The sequence below is a fragment of the Cottoperca gobio genome, chromosome 7 (genome assembly GCF_900634415.1).
Source record: "Cottoperca gobio chromosome 7, fCotGob3.1, whole genome shotgun sequence".
NCBI lineage: Eukaryota > Metazoa > Chordata > Actinopteri > Perciformes > Bovichtidae > Cottoperca > Cottoperca gobio.
Genome location: NC_041361.1, coordinates 12,966,861 through 12,983,683, shown reverse-complemented (window position 1 = coordinate 12,983,683; position 16,823 = coordinate 12,966,861). Strand labels below are relative to the sequence as shown.

The 16,823-nt window shown below is 39.9% G+C and overlaps 3 protein-coding genes across 7 annotated transcripts in view; 2 read left to right on the top strand and 1 right to left on the bottom strand.

The window, feature by feature from the left end:
* Positions 1-385: 385 nt before the first annotated feature.
* Positions 386-4,536, top strand: masp2 (MBL associated serine protease 2). 2 transcript variants are annotated; one of them, XM_029436306.1, is made up of 7 exons: positions 386-517; positions 1,032-1,130; positions 1,204-1,426; positions 1,511-1,688; positions 2,456-2,587; positions 3,720-3,916; positions 4,114-4,536. In XM_029436306.1, exons 1-7 carry the CDS (start codon positions 483-485, stop codon positions 4,273-4,275), a joined length of 1,026 nt encoding a protein of 341 aa, XP_029292166.1. In that variant the 5' UTR covers positions 386-482; the 3' UTR covers positions 4,276-4,536. The 2 variants fall into 2 exon arrangements, with proteins under 2 accessions (XP_029292166.1, XP_029292167.1); XM_029436307.1 differs by having other exon boundaries at positions 396-504.
* Positions 4,537-5,665: 1,129 nt separating this feature from the next.
* On the bottom strand, positions 5,666-11,736 carry dffa (DNA fragmentation factor, alpha polypeptide). The gene is made up of 6 exons (XM_029434912.1): positions 11,496-11,736; positions 10,197-10,355; positions 9,917-10,086; positions 8,778-8,973; positions 8,177-8,301; positions 5,666-7,762 (listed from the first exon to the last, which is right to left on the bottom strand). Exons 1-6 carry the CDS (start codon positions 11,587-11,589, stop codon positions 7,550-7,552), a joined length of 957 nt encoding a protein of 318 aa, XP_029290772.1. The 5' UTR covers positions 11,590-11,736; the 3' UTR covers positions 5,666-7,549.
* A 4,799-nt stretch (positions 11,737-16,535) lies between these two features.
* The window catches only part of pex14 (peroxisomal biogenesis factor 14), a 45,384-nt gene continuing 45,096 nt past the window's right edge, over positions 16,536-16,823 (top strand). For 3 of the 4 annotated variants that reach the window (XM_029436414.1, XM_029436413.1, XM_029436412.1), the window contains exon 1: positions 16,539-16,625. In XM_029436414.1, the coding sequence (XP_029292274.1) occupies positions 16,590-16,625 (36 nt within the window). In that variant the 5' untranslated portion in view covers positions 16,539-16,589. Of the gene's footprint in view, positions 16,626-16,823 lie in introns of all 4 variants that reach the window. The other variant, XM_029436415.1, reaches the window with a different exon arrangement.

The following is a 16,823-nucleotide window of genomic DNA, read 5'->3' as shown; positions in this document are numbered from 1 at the left end:
AAGTGCTCTGAAACGAGAGGGAAAGGTAAGTACAAAATAAAACAGGAAGTGCAATGACAGACAGTGCATGACGAGACGAGACGAGACATGAGTGACTGTAACTTAACAAGTGAACAATGAGACAAGACTAAACATAGACTCTAAACTAAACATGAAACATATAACGTAAATACGTTAACACGCATGACGGGACGTTACTCAATCAATCACAAATATAGCACAAAGCATAAAAACAACACAATAAATCACAAAGACCTGTTTAAATACAAAGGACATTAATATGGAAAGACAACTCTCATAGTGATTTAAAAGCCAGAGAATGAAGATGTGTATTAAGACGGGATTTAAGACAGGCAGTGCAGTGGCCAGCCTAACTTGTTGAGTTTGGGGTCTACAACTACAAAAGCGCAATCTTCCCTGTGCTTCAACCTCGATCTTGTGACAACAAAGGAGCAACTGGTCAGCTGACCTGAGTGACCTTGATGGGACATATGGTTGTAAAAGGTCGGAGAGATAGGTAGCAGCTAACCCTATTGTTTCCAGAGGCTTTTATTTAACGGCTTTACTGCTCAGCAACCATGACAGCAGGGTCTGAAATAATAAGCTGCATTAGTCTGATATGATCAGCATCACTGTCTAAACAAGTTTCACAGGGCACTAAAGTGTTATACTGAGAGGTGATCTCCATTTTTATAAATATATTTCACCAATTAAAGGTGAAAAAACTACCGAAAGGGATCCTAAATAGTTGTTGTTCTCTTGTTTGAGTGCTGTCAGTCTTTTGTCCTGTGTTTGGTGAATGCAATGAATGTCAAGGAAATAGTAATCAGTGTCATATTCATCTATTCTAAACTATAATTTCCCACAAATACAAAACACTGATTTGAGCTGATAAAACAATAAGAAAAAGAGTTTAACAGGATAGAATAGATATAAATGATCCTGGCATTCAGATTTCTGTGACTGTGGGAGGTGGGGAATGATGACAAACTGATCATGTGCCTGTCTCACTTTGTTTACCTAAATGTCAGCCGGCCAGGACAGCTGAGTTCATTTACCCTTGGATCACTGAGGGTGAACCATTCCAAAACACGCAACACATCTAGGTACTGTGAAGCCAACATGACCAGGTGAGTGTCAGTTAGCATTTATTTGTGTAAAATAATCCTTAAAACTGCTGCCATCACACCTCATTTTTCCCAGCGGGTGCTGTGTATTTGTCCTGTTTTCCCTCCTCCGTGTCTCGCTGAGTGTGGAAATAACAGGGTTATATGGCAGCTTCACCTCGCCCAACTTCCCCCAGCCATACCCCGACAACCAGCTCATAGTGTGGAACATCACTGTCCCAGATGGCCACAGGGTCAAACTTTACTTCAGCCACTTCAGCATGGAACCCTCTAACCAGTGTGAATACGACTACATGCAGGTAACATACTGGAGAAAAACTCTAATTATCTGCACCGGAGTCTGTAGCTCGCTCACTAAATGGCCTCTGACCTTGTCAAACCAGGTTTTGGCAGAGGGGAATGAAACCTTGCGGTTCTGCGGAGAGGAAGAGAAGAACTATGAAAGCACCCCGAGGAACACCATCATCCTTTCAGCCGGGCGCCTCATGTCAGTGGTCTTTAGGAGTGACTACTCTAACGAGGGCCGATTCACAGGCTTCCGAGCGTTTTACACCTCAGAAGGTGATGCGGAAAAGTGACATTTGTTGCCAGAAGGCAGATATCATTTTGGTGGCTGTAATTGCAACGTTTAATGGAGTTTCTAGAGAAAATAAGAGCACGGTTATATCATCACAGGTATAAATAGTAATGTTTTAAAATTCAGATTTAAAAAGAAAGAGGCTATAAACAACATAAATGTAGTACTGACAAAGCAATGGCACTTAATTTACATATTACTATTGACTTACCCGAATGCAAAAACACAATTCATTTAATCAGAGAGTGGCAGTTTAAATATAGTTTGACAAATACTTCCTATCTTTCAATGTCCTTGCATCTTTATATTCAAACAGAACATGGTCATCGTCTTCCAGATCATTTACATTACAGACCCTTATTTATCTTTCAGTTCCTTTTGGCATTCTAGTGTTGATAAAAATACACTGTGTGCAATTTCTGTTTTCATGCAATTAATACTTTTCAAATTTAAACGGCCTCCTGCAGCAGCTTTGCTAAAACAGTTATTTCGCCGTCTAGTCATTGTTTAGTGTCTGCCGATCGACATTTTGTGTGAGCTATAGTTAAGACACACCAGACTCCTTCGGTGTCTGCCTAAAAGTAAAAGCTGTTGTGACACAAACGATCCAGAAAAAGAAACAAATTAAGAAAAGGTAGTCATACATTATCTGACTGACTTTACAATACTTCCACTTCACCCATTTAAGGTATAATCATGGATGGAAAAATACATATCTACTGTGCAGTGTTAACCTTTCTGTCTCCTACAGATATCAACGAGTGTCTGTCCAAGATAGATGGGGAGAGAGTGTGTGATCATTTCTGCCACAATTACATCGGCGGATATTACTGCACGTGTAAACAAGGATACCTTCTCCATGACAACAAAAGATCCTGCACAGGTAAGAGACGTGCAGCCTAAAGCTCAAGAAGCATTTTCATCTGAGCTTCATCAAAGAGAGTCAAAAGCTGCACAGGGAGGATAAGTGTTAAGAGCTTGGCACACAGGATTTGACTATATGTTGATCTCTGTAAATATAGTTTGGGGTTTCTCAAGCTACATACGCTGCTGTTCAGCTACTCCCTCCCAGACACAGCAGATATTGATGCCAATAAATATTGTGCATTGACTTCTGTTTTATGTATAAGGTTTAACTTAATGACCAAGTCTTTATTTGTCAATGTGGTATTGAGGTGTTGAAAGTGCAAAATACTGCTAATTTCATACTTTTGCAAGAAGTATGGATGAAAATGAGACCAGATTGCTGCGTCGTAAACGTGTAATTACAGTGAATTATTGAAAGAAAAAGACAGTTCTTCTTTCAAACTGTTTGCAATATTTCCCAGTACTGCAGAGAAATCTTTAATTTTCTGTCATTTCACCCAAGGAACACTGTTAATAGTGTTCTAGATTGGATTTAATTTTTATCATAGCTGGCCTATGCTAACTTATTTGAGACTGAAAAGGCACGCTGATGCATAAAGTAGTTGATCTCTGCCAGGTGGTGCAAGGCAAGGTTAATTACTGTCGATTCCTAAGGGAAAAGCAACCTCAAAATGGCATTAAAAATTGATACCTGTGTGCAGCACAAATAGTGTACTGACACAAGGTAATTCATCACAATTACCAGTTGATGTTCCTTAAATTATTATTCTATGCCAGAGGAAAAAGAGTGACAAAACAAATCATGCAATGAATAGGCAAAAATGATTATCTGCCTACAGATTGTACTAATTATATGAATTATAGGAACTCAGCCTCTTTGCAATACTCATTTGTTTTTGTCTGTAACAACATCTGCACACTTGCCGGGGCAATAATGCAAACCTAAATGAATCCCATCATTTATGATGCCAGCAAATGTCATAATTGACATGAAATAATTATTTTCTTCTGAACAAAACACTTTTTCAAAGCCAGTAATTTATTGTTGCAGGCAGATCATAAGACTTGTTCGTCAGATCATTCATATTAACATACAAGGGTTTCGAACATGCCTCAACATGTTTTAAGTGTGTGAGTCTTCCATACAGTGCCGTGCCAAAGGCAGGTGTTGACCTCACTGTCGGGGTTTCTGTCCAGTGAGGCCTACCCAAGCCCCTACCCACCCATGAGTCAGTGTGACCACACCATCCGTCTGCCGGAGGGCTACAGAATAATTTTGGACTTCCTGGAGCCCTTTGACATTGAGGGACACTCAGATGTCCCTTGTCCGTATGATATGTTGAAGGTTAGTCATGAGACTTGAGAACACATGGGAAGATAAATTAACCAATGTATTCCTCCTCATGCCCGTGGAAGCAGTTTGTTACAGACGTGTCCACCTTGGGTGATATACTATATGGCCAGGCCGTTTCCTGCATAATTAAGTTTGGCCGGACATAAATCAGTCAGGCATATAATGAATCTTTCTTTTTTTCTTACAAGATTACCACAGCTGGACAAGAGTATGGACCCTTTTGTGGATCAACGCCACCGGGTCGCTTTGACACAGGAAGTTACCAAGTGCATGTTGCGTTCAGATCGGACCTTAGTGGGAAAAACAAGGGATGGAAGATCAAGTATAGCAGTATCAAGACTGCATCCTAATGGCTTGTTGACATGAACGCTGTGCATGCACTTATACGCTATCTGAACATTTTACAGTGACTTTTACATTGTGGCAACTTAACACAACCTTAATGTTTGTGATGAAGCATTATCCTTATGATACTCTCCAAATGAAAACATTTGTTATTGCTTGCATCTAATTTCTAATTGTTTTATTTCTTCACTTGGTGCGATGCTGCTATAATTTCACCAGCACAATTTTCTTTTAACCACTTTTGTTTCATTGTTACTTGCGAATAAATGAAGACTCAAAACACATTCAAATACTGTAAATGTTTTGTGACCGTAATACACAACCTGAGGCCACATGTTATCATACATCATTTTAATTAAACAAGGAGTGAGTATACCTGTACTATAATGTCCTGAATGCAAATTGTTCTGCTTTTCTCCAGCTGAAGACAGAAAACCCATTTTAATGCTCTGGCAGAAATAACTAATTAATTCCGTGCAGTATTCTGGAAGTCAGTCTAAGAAGCGGTGAATGTAGTTTAACCTTCATACATTATGCAGCTTGTTCTCAACAATCCCAGCTCTACTCCTCTATCAAAACAGTCATTATGGGCTTCTTCAGTCCCATGAAATTGCCTCTTAATTGACACTTTTGCATTCCCTCGCTAACATTTCCTCCATCTGCGGTCCACAAGTGGACTAAAAGAGCACGCCTGAATGTGTGACTATGAGAAAGAAATGCACTTGGGTTGATTTATATCCAGTGTTTGATTTTCTTTTTTTTCTTGTCTCTTGGAATCAAGCCAATGTCACTTTTTTGTGAACTTGGGACTTTATAAAAACCTCCCTGTGTTAACTTTGACTGAACTGTTTGGCTTCTTACATACTTTGTACTTTGAAGGCCACCACAACTTAGCAAGGGAAGGTTTGTACTGACCCATACGTCACCTTGGCATTTGCTATCCAACAGAATTATAAGGCCTGAGGTGAAGATGTGTTCTCTGAAACTCATCTGACCACATGGGATAAGGTTTGTTTCCAGCATGAAATGCCCAGACAGTCCTCAGGGCAACTGAGTGCGTACACAGAAAAACCTGCAGTTGTTACTTGAGCACTGTTACTGTAATCCACCAAGACAGTGTGGCACATGTGTAATCAACTGCTCCCGTACCCACTCACTTCAGTCTAGTTGGAGCCAATTCCGCAGGAATTACGCACACCATGAAACCCATTCACCAACTGTTGGAAAACATCCAGCAGCAGCATGCAGGCAGTGGGCTTGTAGCGAACATGCCCATCATTATTTTGTTGACAACCTTGCAATTTGTGCATGCACTTACTATATGTGAAGAGAGAGATATAAAGGACATGTCATAACTCTGCATGCATTAAACATTCATTAATAAAAGCACAAGCGCATTGTCAAAAATGTGAGGGCTGCTTTATTTTTAGAAAATCCCTCCTACCACCATTCAACATGTTTATAAAAAGGCACCTTAAATCACATAATGTACACTCATATACAACTTCCTTTGTAACATTTGCATGTTTAAATTAAATACAAAGTGTCAACGTGTTGGGGGACGTGACACATGACCATTCTAACGACTTACTTTTGGTCTAAATAAGAGATCTTGATGAATGCTAATACTAAAGTACAAGCCGGTGACATCTTAAATCACACGACACAGAACGATGATCCCAACGCAACTTCATCCACCATCATGTGTTCATGGTTCGAGAAAGCAATGATGAGATGACAGGCATGACGAAGGTCATCCTCTACATGGCCTATGAGTCATGAAGACCTGCACACACCATGTAACAGAAACATTGGTTCTATGCAACTCAAAGATGAAGCATGTATGAAGTATTATACGTATATCTTATCCTGTCGTACTCTTTATTATTGGAATGATAAATTATTCTGCGTACCCCATTCAAATTGAGCTTTTCTATAAATATATTTGGTTTCCTGCCTCCAGGTATTCTGCCTGCACTCTACCGCAGCACTCCCCTCGTTAGTGGCGTTGCACCTCGGGTAGAGAGTTCCCATGCTCGTCGTCTTTTGTTATCTTCTACCGGTCATTGTTCTATGTAGAGATTCTCTAAATGGTCACACATCAGTCAATCAAAATGGAAATAAAGGCTGCGTTTAGGAAAGTGTATATTTACAAAACAATTGAATGTTCCCTACAGGGAAACCTGTTCACTAAATGTTTTCACCACAAGCTACAAATTGTTTGATTCTCAAAGTCTAACATAGTGGTCTTTAAAGCTATGGAACTGTAGTGGGAGCGTAACATTTGTCTCTTTTTGCAGAACTTGATAACAAGCACGAGCATGTTATGGAGGCAGAGAATCGGCCTGGCTGCCAGCCGACTGAAATAAGAACACACTGCTCCTCTAAACTTCCCAAAAAGAAATGTCATTTCAGTGATAGCGAATAAACACAAAATGATATATTCTGTCACTCGCCATATGCTGGAGATCCCCAGGTCTTCTCTAAGCTAGATCAAAGTACATTTCTTACCTATATTTAGCCATCTAAAATAAAATGCAGTGCACGCCGTGACTGAATTGGCAGTGGTTGAGGGGGAGCAGAATGTAAACAATAAATCTGGGAAGCTGATTTATATAAAACCATAAAGCAAGGATTCCACATTTTGGGAGACACGCTTATTTGCTTCCTTGCCAAGAGTTTTATGAGAAGATTAACAGTCTCATACCTATCCACTGAGTATGAAGCTGGCGTAAGCATAGTTTAGCATAAAGACTGGGAACAGGGGGAAACAACTGAAGGTAACACAATCTGCCTACTCGCACCTCAACATCTCATTAGCTAACAGGTTACATCTCGTACCAGCAGAGACTACAGGAAGTTAAAAGACGTTTATTACCGAGCTGACCACGTGCTGGTAGGCACAATGTGTTTCCGTATGACTAGTCAGACTAGCTGTGTCTCCTTTTCCAGTCTTTATGCTAAGCTAGGCTAGATGCTAAATGTTTTGCTTTAAGTTTCACATGGATATGTGCATCTGTGATCGTCACAATAGAAAGTTGATGCCAGTTATTATCCAGGACTTTGATGAATGTGACTTGTGCAAATGACCCTGCTGCTTCCTGCTTGAGGCAAAAGCAGTCAAGTGGTTTGCAAGTTTTACAAAATAAAGCAAATGTCAACATCATTAACATTCCAGCATTATGGATATTATAAGTAGCACAGGTTAGAACCCATTCTTCTGAACCTGAGGCAGGTAGTGTGAATTCTTATCAGTCTCTGCTCAGGTGAAGCTTTGGGCTAGTTGCTGCCTCGGGCTGCCGTTTTTTCACCGTCCTCCGCTCTCTGCTCACTGATGTCCCGCTGTGCGTTGCTCCTGATCGACTGCACTTCCTGAACCTGCTGGAGACGTCCGGTCAGCTCGGCTTCGCAGGCCATTAGCAGCGCAGACGTCCTCGTTCTGTCCCAGCCCAGCACCTGCTCCATAGCTTCCACCCCTCTGCTCACCACCATCTAAAAAGACACAGGCTTCATTTCAAACACTGGAAATGTGAACATGTGAGACTTTACACTGGCTTATCATTGTTCGATACACATGTACAAACTAATGCAATCCAATCAGACATCCCTGTAATACATGTATAGTTATAGTTATAGTTAGTGGCGTTGGTGTATTGGACTGAATTGTATTGAAAGGGGCTTCTTATATTTTGCTCTCCTTGCGTACACAAAATCTTTTCCACTTGTATTTCAGTTAGAGTCAATGCTCTTTAAGATTATATAGCAGAGTCACTAATAAAAGTATGAATGTGTTTTGTTTTGCTTCATCGTTTCACAGCTGCTTACTAGACTGATTGGGTATGTTATAGCATAGCATAAACTGCAGATGTTTTCAGGCAGACTGGATCTGCAGTGTGAGTGCATTACCTGCAGATCCTCAGTGGAGAGTCTGGTCTCTGGGCTTGTTTTGCCTTTCAGGACCATCAGTGTCCTGGATATGAATCCGGATGAAGAGTCCACATCCATCCCATCCACCTCCACGTCTACAGCCCCTGATGCATTTAAAATGGATTCTCTTTCAGGATCATTTGTTGTATAAGAAAATAGTTCAAATAAATCGCTACAAGAGGTGGGATTATTCAGCAGCAACAATGGTTCCACCTAGTGGCCGCAATGCATAGGCACAGCCCTTCTAAATACAAAAAGGCACCAGAGGAAACAGACTGATTAAACAAATGTGTTGCCACTGAAATGCATGAGACAAATAAAAAAGGTTCTGATTAATTAACTGAACTAGTGGCTTTTTAAAAGACGCAGTGATTTGCAGAGACAATTATGATTTTCCTTAAGAACCAGTATTGCTGTGAAATACTTTCTTTAACCCGACTGAAATACAGAAAACAACTCATCACATGTTTATATTGTGCAAGAAAGCCACAGAATATACGATGAAACCAAGAATGACACGTCAGAGATTATTTATAACAATTTCCAAACTGTAAACGACCACACAATGACACAGCCGTACCTTCCTGGCTCGGCTCTTCCTGCTGTCCGTCCTCTTTCGCCACAGCTTTGAGGTAGAGTTGGAGCAGCTCCTTGGACTGCCTCTCCTCCTCTCGCCGGTCCAAAACCCTCTGCAGTGTCTCCTGCAGGTCCTCCGCCTTCTTCTCCTGGAAGCCCAGAGCAGAGGCGAGCTCGGGACTTGGGGCATCCACTAAGGTCTGGAACAGCATGCGACACAAAGAAATAATATACTGTAACTTTTAAAACACTACGGTATGTATATGAGGTGCTTCACACCAACAACAAATAATAGAACAAAACAAGGAGGGAGTGAACAGCAAAGTATAGCAGATAGAATCTTCTAAAATACTTTATTTTAAATGATTTTCTTTATTGAAGATCATTTGCTCATCCTTTGCTTTTTTCTAGTCTGTGGATTCCCCGACACTGAATTACATTTTAAAGTGCACAAGTCATTTAGATGATATATCAATGTGAACTTCTTTAACTAAAAAGGAGGAAAGACAGCCGCCTGCCATAAGGCACATTTTAACTTTAAAAGGATAAGGCTGGAGTTACTATTTTTTTATTCTTATTGGCAACAAATCTCAATAAAAGACCAAATCAACAATGTGTTACTGCGATTCTCAGTACCTTCTGACTTCCCTACCCCGTCTGTGACGCCACGGTTGATGGTGAAAAGGGAGGAACGTTTTTCCAGTAGTATTGTTTCCTTATTGTTTTCTTACCAGTGCATACTGGGAAAGACATGACAGCAAGCACTGTTGGTGAAGATCCCCATCTTTTATTTCTTTCACTTTCTTTTCTTCTCCTTTCCTCGTCACTGATTGGCTCTTGTTTACACCCAGACTTACCTGATTAAGTTCACCTGATCATTTCTTATTTAAAGACTGTAAGTATAATTTGACTTGTTGTGTTGAGTTCTAATCTTGTATTTGTTTACTTCAGATGCAGTACTGTGTGTCTTGTGCTCCTTAAGTTCAAAAAGGCAATTGTTCTTTAAGAGAAAATAAACCTTTGTTTAAAAGATAACGAATTCCTGGCTTCCATGCATTCTGATCAGATACCCATGATGATGGTCAACTTCAACTTTTCATTCTAAAACCTCCTAATTAATATATAGAGTAATAATGCTTGTACCTGTAAGTGTGCCTCAGACATGAGGATGATGCTGGCAAGGTCCTGCTTCAGCTGCTGAGCCAGGTCCCACCAGGGCGCTGCAGCACTGGAGGCGTCCACAGTATCGACCTCCACAGTATCGAACTCCAGCAACATAGAATCCCGGGCCATCCAGGCCGTACCACCATCCACTATAAGGAAAAGTACATTAGTAACAAAACAAGGATGTGCATTTCATGGTAAAATGATATGAATCAGTGCAGACTGTAGACACATCTCAGACAGACGTAAACCTGCTTACTCCTGCGACCTGGAGACCATGCCTCTTTCTGATGCAACAGCATGAACTTTGTGTTTAAAGGTAAACACAAGAAGTAGGCCTGATCCTGTACTATTGTCCCATCATCCTCTAGGACGACTGTCACCGGCTCAGCTGGGCTGAACCCAAGAAACTCACATCCTGTGGGAAGAACAGAGGAAAGACAGATTTTAGGTGAATATCCTTTATATCGCAAGTGCCACAGAGAACTTTGATACTCTTTAGCCACACCTTACAGCAAAACAATCAGGACAACCACTCCCAGTTGTATATAAGATAAATATTTCCAGCAGTAACAACTCACACACACCACATGATCATTTGAGGATTCAAGCAAATACCAATGACTTCTGTAAACAAGTCAATCACTCTGAGCTGTCACCTCTTCTTTAAATCACAGCTGCTCCTATGTCACTGCCATTGAGTGATTGTGCCACTCACTCCAACCTAACTTTAGGCTTGCCTTTAGAAGTATGCAAGTTATTCGATAATGATGAATCCATAATTCCTCTGTGTGTCTGGTGGATTGGACTTTGGTGGTTTTAGTCCCCACTGAGTCTTTACTGTGATTATTTAATTCCCATGTGAGGCATCCTTGTGATACAAATACAACTGAAACTCTTTAATTGTTTTAATCACCATCAGGTTTAGACTAATACTGACCTGCTTTATTTATTTATTTGTATTCATGTAGCCTGTGCTCTCTGAGACTGTCTAACAGGAGGGTACACAATGCAGCACTGCCTGTAACAACACATTTGGTTGGAATGTGTAACTTCGTATAATAGGACAAAACGGGTTTTCCAAATAACATTACATGTTTTGTGTCATCTCCAGTTACAGGATTTGGCAAGATGAAAGAATATAGCTTGTATTTAAGGTATATCATGAAGTGTTGATGTGGGCAACGCCTGCTGACTAGTATTCTCGGAATGAGCAGGTCATGACGGAGGGCTGCTTAACTTTTCATGTTTAGCTCCGGCAGGTTTGAACACGATGTTGCTCCACTCAGCTCGTTCATGATCCTGACTGATTAGCAAACTTAAACTTTGCAGCAAAATCCCGATGGCGGTAATGACAGTGGCTGGCAACAGTGCTGAAGATCATTGTACATCATAACATTTGTGTTTCACATTACACAGCATCCATGCCGTTTAGTAAAACACAGACCAAAACAAACAAAGGTGGCCGCTAAATACACCAATACAGATGTCAGAGCTAAATATTTCAGAGCTAAATATTTTACAGACACGTTTACAAGTTAAAGCCACAACAACTCACCTTTCGTCTTCAGCTCATCTAAGGAGGGAACTACCAACCCGTATGATTTCTGTCGTGTGAAATTGCACACCTTACACGGTTTGTTATCTGTCATTGTAGGCTTTATGTAGAGAAAAAATAAGTTTCTTCTTCGTCTTAACTTAACGCTGTCAAATACCGAATGTAGTTCTCGCCGATCTCGAGTTTCGAATCCGGAACCGCCGCGGTGCCTTCTTCTTCTTCTTTAGATTTAAAGGCAGTTTGCATCCTCAGTGTTGCAATACTGCCACCTTCTGGAGTTAGTTAACTCCTACAGTGAGATTCTTCTTTTAGTCCAGCTATGCTCTGTAATCCTGCTCCGGTTAGCCCTCATCTTTTAATTTTTTCATTATGTCAAATCAAATCAAATCAAATTTATTTATATAGCCCAATATCACAAATTATACATTTGTCTCTGTGGGCTTTACAGACTGTACAGTATATGACACCCTCTGTCCTTCTGACCCTCGCATCGTACAAGGAAAAACTTCCTAAAAGAAACCCCATAATTAAAGGGGGAAAAATGGAAGAAACCTCAGGGAGAGCAACTGAGGAGGGATCCCTATCCCAGGACGGACAGACGTGCAATAGATGCCGTGTGTACGGGATAAACAACATGTACAAATACAACATTTGACAGAAATTATGTTGTGTTGAAAAAGAGAAAGTATGGATGAATCCAGGAAAATGTCAAAAAGGCTTCCCGGTGTCCGGCAGGACCAGGGCAGCAGGCGCAGCCACGATTCATGATCCTGACGTAAACTTTATCAGTGGCAACCTGCCACATGAGACACAGAAACTCCGGGGATGATGCCCCGAATGCTGTGTTAGTAACATACATTTACATAAATGCATACAGATAGAGAGGGAGAAGAGAGGGAGGGGAGGAGAGAGGAAGAGAAGGAAGAGAGCAGGGAGGTGTCCCCCGGTAGTCTAAGCCTATAGCAGCATAACTAGGGGCTGATCCAAGGCAAGCCTGAGCCAGCCCTAACTATAAGCTTTATCAAAAAGGAAAGTCTTTAGCCTACTCTTAAATGTGGAGAGGGTATCTGCCTCCCGAACTCAAACTGGAGCTGGTTCCACTGGAGAGGAGCTTGATGGCTGAAGGCTCTGGCTCCCATTGTACTCTTAGAGACTCTAGGAACCACAAGTAACCCTGCAGTCTGAGAGCGCAATGCTCTAGTTGGTTTATAAGGTACTATAAGATCTTTAAGACATGCTGGAGCCTGACCATAAATTGCTTTGTAAGTCAGGAGAAGGATTTTGAATTCTATTCTGTATTTTACCGGGAGCCAGTGCAGAGCAGCTAATACAGGAGTAATATGATCCCGTTTCCTTGTTCTTGTTAATACACGTGCCGCTGCATTTTGGATCAACTGAAGAGTCTTAAGGGACTTTTTGGGACAACCTGATAACAATGAGTTGCAGTAATCCAGCCTTGAAGTAAAAAATGCATGGACTAGTTTTTCTGTATCATTTTGAGACAGGACGTGTCTTATTTTTGCAATGTTACGTAGATGATCCTGATCAAAGATGACGCCAAGATTCCTTACGGTGGTGCTGGAGGCCAAGTTAATGCCAACCAGAGCTTCTATGTCATTAGAAAATGTGTTTCAGAGGCGTTTGGGGCCAAGTATAATAACTTCAGTTTTATCTGTGTTTAACATCAAAAAGTTGCTAGACATCCAAGTTTTTATGTCCTTAAGGTATGCTTGAAGTTTAGCCAATTGATTGGTTTCATCTGGTTTAATTGATAGATATAATTGGGTATCATCCGCATAACAATGAAAGTTTATAGAGTGGTTCCTTATAATATTGCCCAAAGGAAGCATATATAAGGTGAATAGAATCGGTCCAAGTACAGAACCCTGCGGAACTCCAAGACTGACTTTGGCTGTCATGGAGGATTTATCATTAACACATACAAATTGAGATCGCTCAGATAAATAGGACTTGAACCAACTCAGTGCGGTTCCTTTTATGCCAACACAATGTTCCAGTCTCTGTAGTAGAATGTCATGATCAACAGTGTCGAAAGCAGCACTGAGGTCTAACAAGACAAGAACAGAGACCTTTGTCTGATGCCAATAGAAGGTCATTGGTAACTGTCACCTGTGCCGTCTCTGTGCTATGATGAACTCTAAATCCAGATTGAAAAACCTCAAATAAACTATTATTATGTAAAAAATCACATAACTGTTTTGCGACTGCTTTCTCAAGGATCTTAGCGAGAAAGGGAAAGATAGATATCGGCCTATAGTTAGCTAAAACCTCTGGATCAAGACTAGGCTTTTTAAGAAGTGGTTTTATTACAGCTACTTTAAAGGATTGTGGTACTTAGCCAGATAATAGAGACAGGTTGATCATATTTAATAACGAGGTGTTAATTAAGGGTAAAACTTCTTTAAACAGTTTAGTTGTAATCAGGTCTAAAAGACAGGTTGATGCTTAGATGATGAGATTGTTGAAGTTAGTTGGTTAAGGTTGATTGGAGTAAAACAGTCTAGATATATTTCAGGAGTTACAGATGTTTTTGAAATTCCGGAGGTTAAAGTTAAGTCATTACCAATTGAGGTCAGGAGGAGATTAATTAATTACAGTGCTGAAAAGAAACCTGGGGTTGTTCTTATTTTCTTCTATTAAGGAAGAGTAATAAGCTGCTCTGGCATTACGGAGAGCCTTCTTATACGTTTTAAGATGATCTAACCAGACTAAATGAGATTCTTCAAATTTATTGGAACGCCATTTACTTTCAAGATTTCTCGACTTTTGTTTTAGTTTGCGGATTTGTAAATTAAGCCATGGAGCTTTCTTTTTCTGTTTTATGATCTTCTTCTTTAGAGGAGCGACAGAGTCGAGTGTTATTCGCAGTGAGGCTGCAGCTCTATCAACAAGATGATTAATTTGGGAGGGACTAAAGTTAGCATTGGAGTCCTCCATTATATTGATATTGAGTCCTGGTATTGAATTAAGTGCTGATGGAATCACTTCCTTAAATTCAGTCACGGCACTTTCAGATAAACATCGAGCGTAGGATGTTCTGCCTACTGGCTTGTAGTCCAGTAACAGGACTTCAAAAGTTATAAAAAATGGTCTGATAAAAGAGGATTATGTGGACACACTGATAAACTTTCAATTTCAACACCATATCCCAGAACAAGGTCCAGAGTGTGGTTTAAACAGTGAGTTGGTTCACGTACATTTTGACTGAACCCAATTGAATCTAATATTGAGATAAATTCATTATTAAGGCTGTCACTATCAACATCCACATGAATATTAAAGTCACCTACAATAATTACTTTATCTGTTTTAAGGACTAAACTTGATAAATATTCTGAGAATTCAGATAAAAATTCAGAATACGGACCAGGAGGGCGGTCCACAGTAACAAATAAAACTGGCTTTATTGTTTTCCATGTTGGGTTTGAGAGCGTAAGAACAAGGCTTTCAAAAGAGTTATAGTTTAGTTTAGGTTTAGGATTGATCAAGAGGTTTGAGTCAAATATGGCCGCAACTCCACCTCCTCGGCCAGTGCCTCGAGGAATGTGAGTATTAACATGACCAGGCGGAGTGGATTCATTTAGACTGACATATTCTTCATGTCCTTCCTCTCTGATATATATTTCTTGGTTCCCTATAATGTAAAGTGTGGTGTTCAGATTGCTGTGTCCTACTTTACCCCTTTTATATTCCCTTCCCTATTTCTCACAATAGCCACTATTTTGTAATGAGTGTATCTCCTGATCCCAGCGGTATTTATACTCTTTATTGGTTTTCTTTGATACAATGTTTTTTTCCCTGGGATTTTGAAAGTTTAAGGATGTCTGTGTTTTATTTTTTCAGTTATATTCATTGGTCAAAACCGGCGTAATAACCATATAATAGAAGGGGAAGTTATTTTTGACATCAATGGAGTCTTACTCAAAATGTGTCGACTTCTCTCGGGAAACATAAAGACAGCATTGTCTTCAGAGTCACAGTAGCTAATTTCACTTCTTTTAATGTGTCACTTGGTGGTGATTATGAAGTTTTATGTTCCATTATTATTACAGCTTATATAGGGATGTATCAGTCATACTGGCCGTGATTGACAGGACTGTCTTGAAGCAGTCAGACTGCGTACAGAGGATGGATTATGAAATGGACATAGGGGACACCCAGATCTTCAGGAGCCCCGATGCCCTCAGTTCCACAGTTTTTTTACTATTGTTTCAATTTATTAGATTTTTTTGTAAATGAATCCACCACAAAAGCATACAATCTGCTGAAACAACGAGCATCTTAAAGTGTTACTGTATTACTTATCTCATCCAAAGTGATCCACCAAAGGGATAGAGATTGTAAAGCCCCCTGAGTCAAATTTGTGATATTGGGCTATAAATAAAATTGACTCGACTTGACTTGTGGACTAATTCTTTTATTTTATTTGTATGTTATTATTTTATTACACATACTTGGCCAATAAAAGTGATATATTTTAATATGAATTATTTTTGATTATTATTAAGACTTTTATCAATTCAGGTGATATTGTGCTTGCTTGTAAACGGGACTCCAGACGAAATATAATTGAGCGTTCATGTGAAGTTGTGTACACTGAATTTTGATTTTCCTCTTATTATAGTATGATAAGAAAATTGCTGTAGGCCATCTCAGAAACTACAAGGAGCAATATATTTTGTACATAACAAGTTGAATATCAAAGATAGGCACACATATTAGAGTATTTTAAAAATGATATGTAAAACATTTGATAAAAACAATGTTAGCATTTTCTCAAAATTGTTAAAAAATCCTGACTTTGTGTATTGATAACATTGTGATTTTTCATGTTACCTAAATATTTCAAACTTGTACTGTTAGATACTCGCCCCAAGTATGTATTTACCAGATTTCAAGACTTTAGAGCAATTACAACAAATGTGTTGGCATTTTACCTTATCATACTAAATATAGTATTTGGGCCCAAATAGGTAAAATTGTCCTTTTTATGTGATGAATATGAACCTTTGATCCTTCAGGAAAAGCAATCGAGCGTGGCTCACTCGAGCAGCCTGTAAGAAAACGAGGAAGATGGCATCCACCGACCAACCTGATCCACCAACACAGGTTTACAATTATGCAGCTAAAACATTTGCCTCTTGATGTCCAGATGCGACAGTATACTGTGTTTAGATGTAGTGACCCTTGCATGCCATCATTTTATTTCGTTACTTTAATAACTGCTTTGCTAGCGAAGGTTAGCATATACTTGCTAGTTAGCATGCTAGCTAGCTCCTGCAACGCTCCAAAAGTTCAGACATGCTT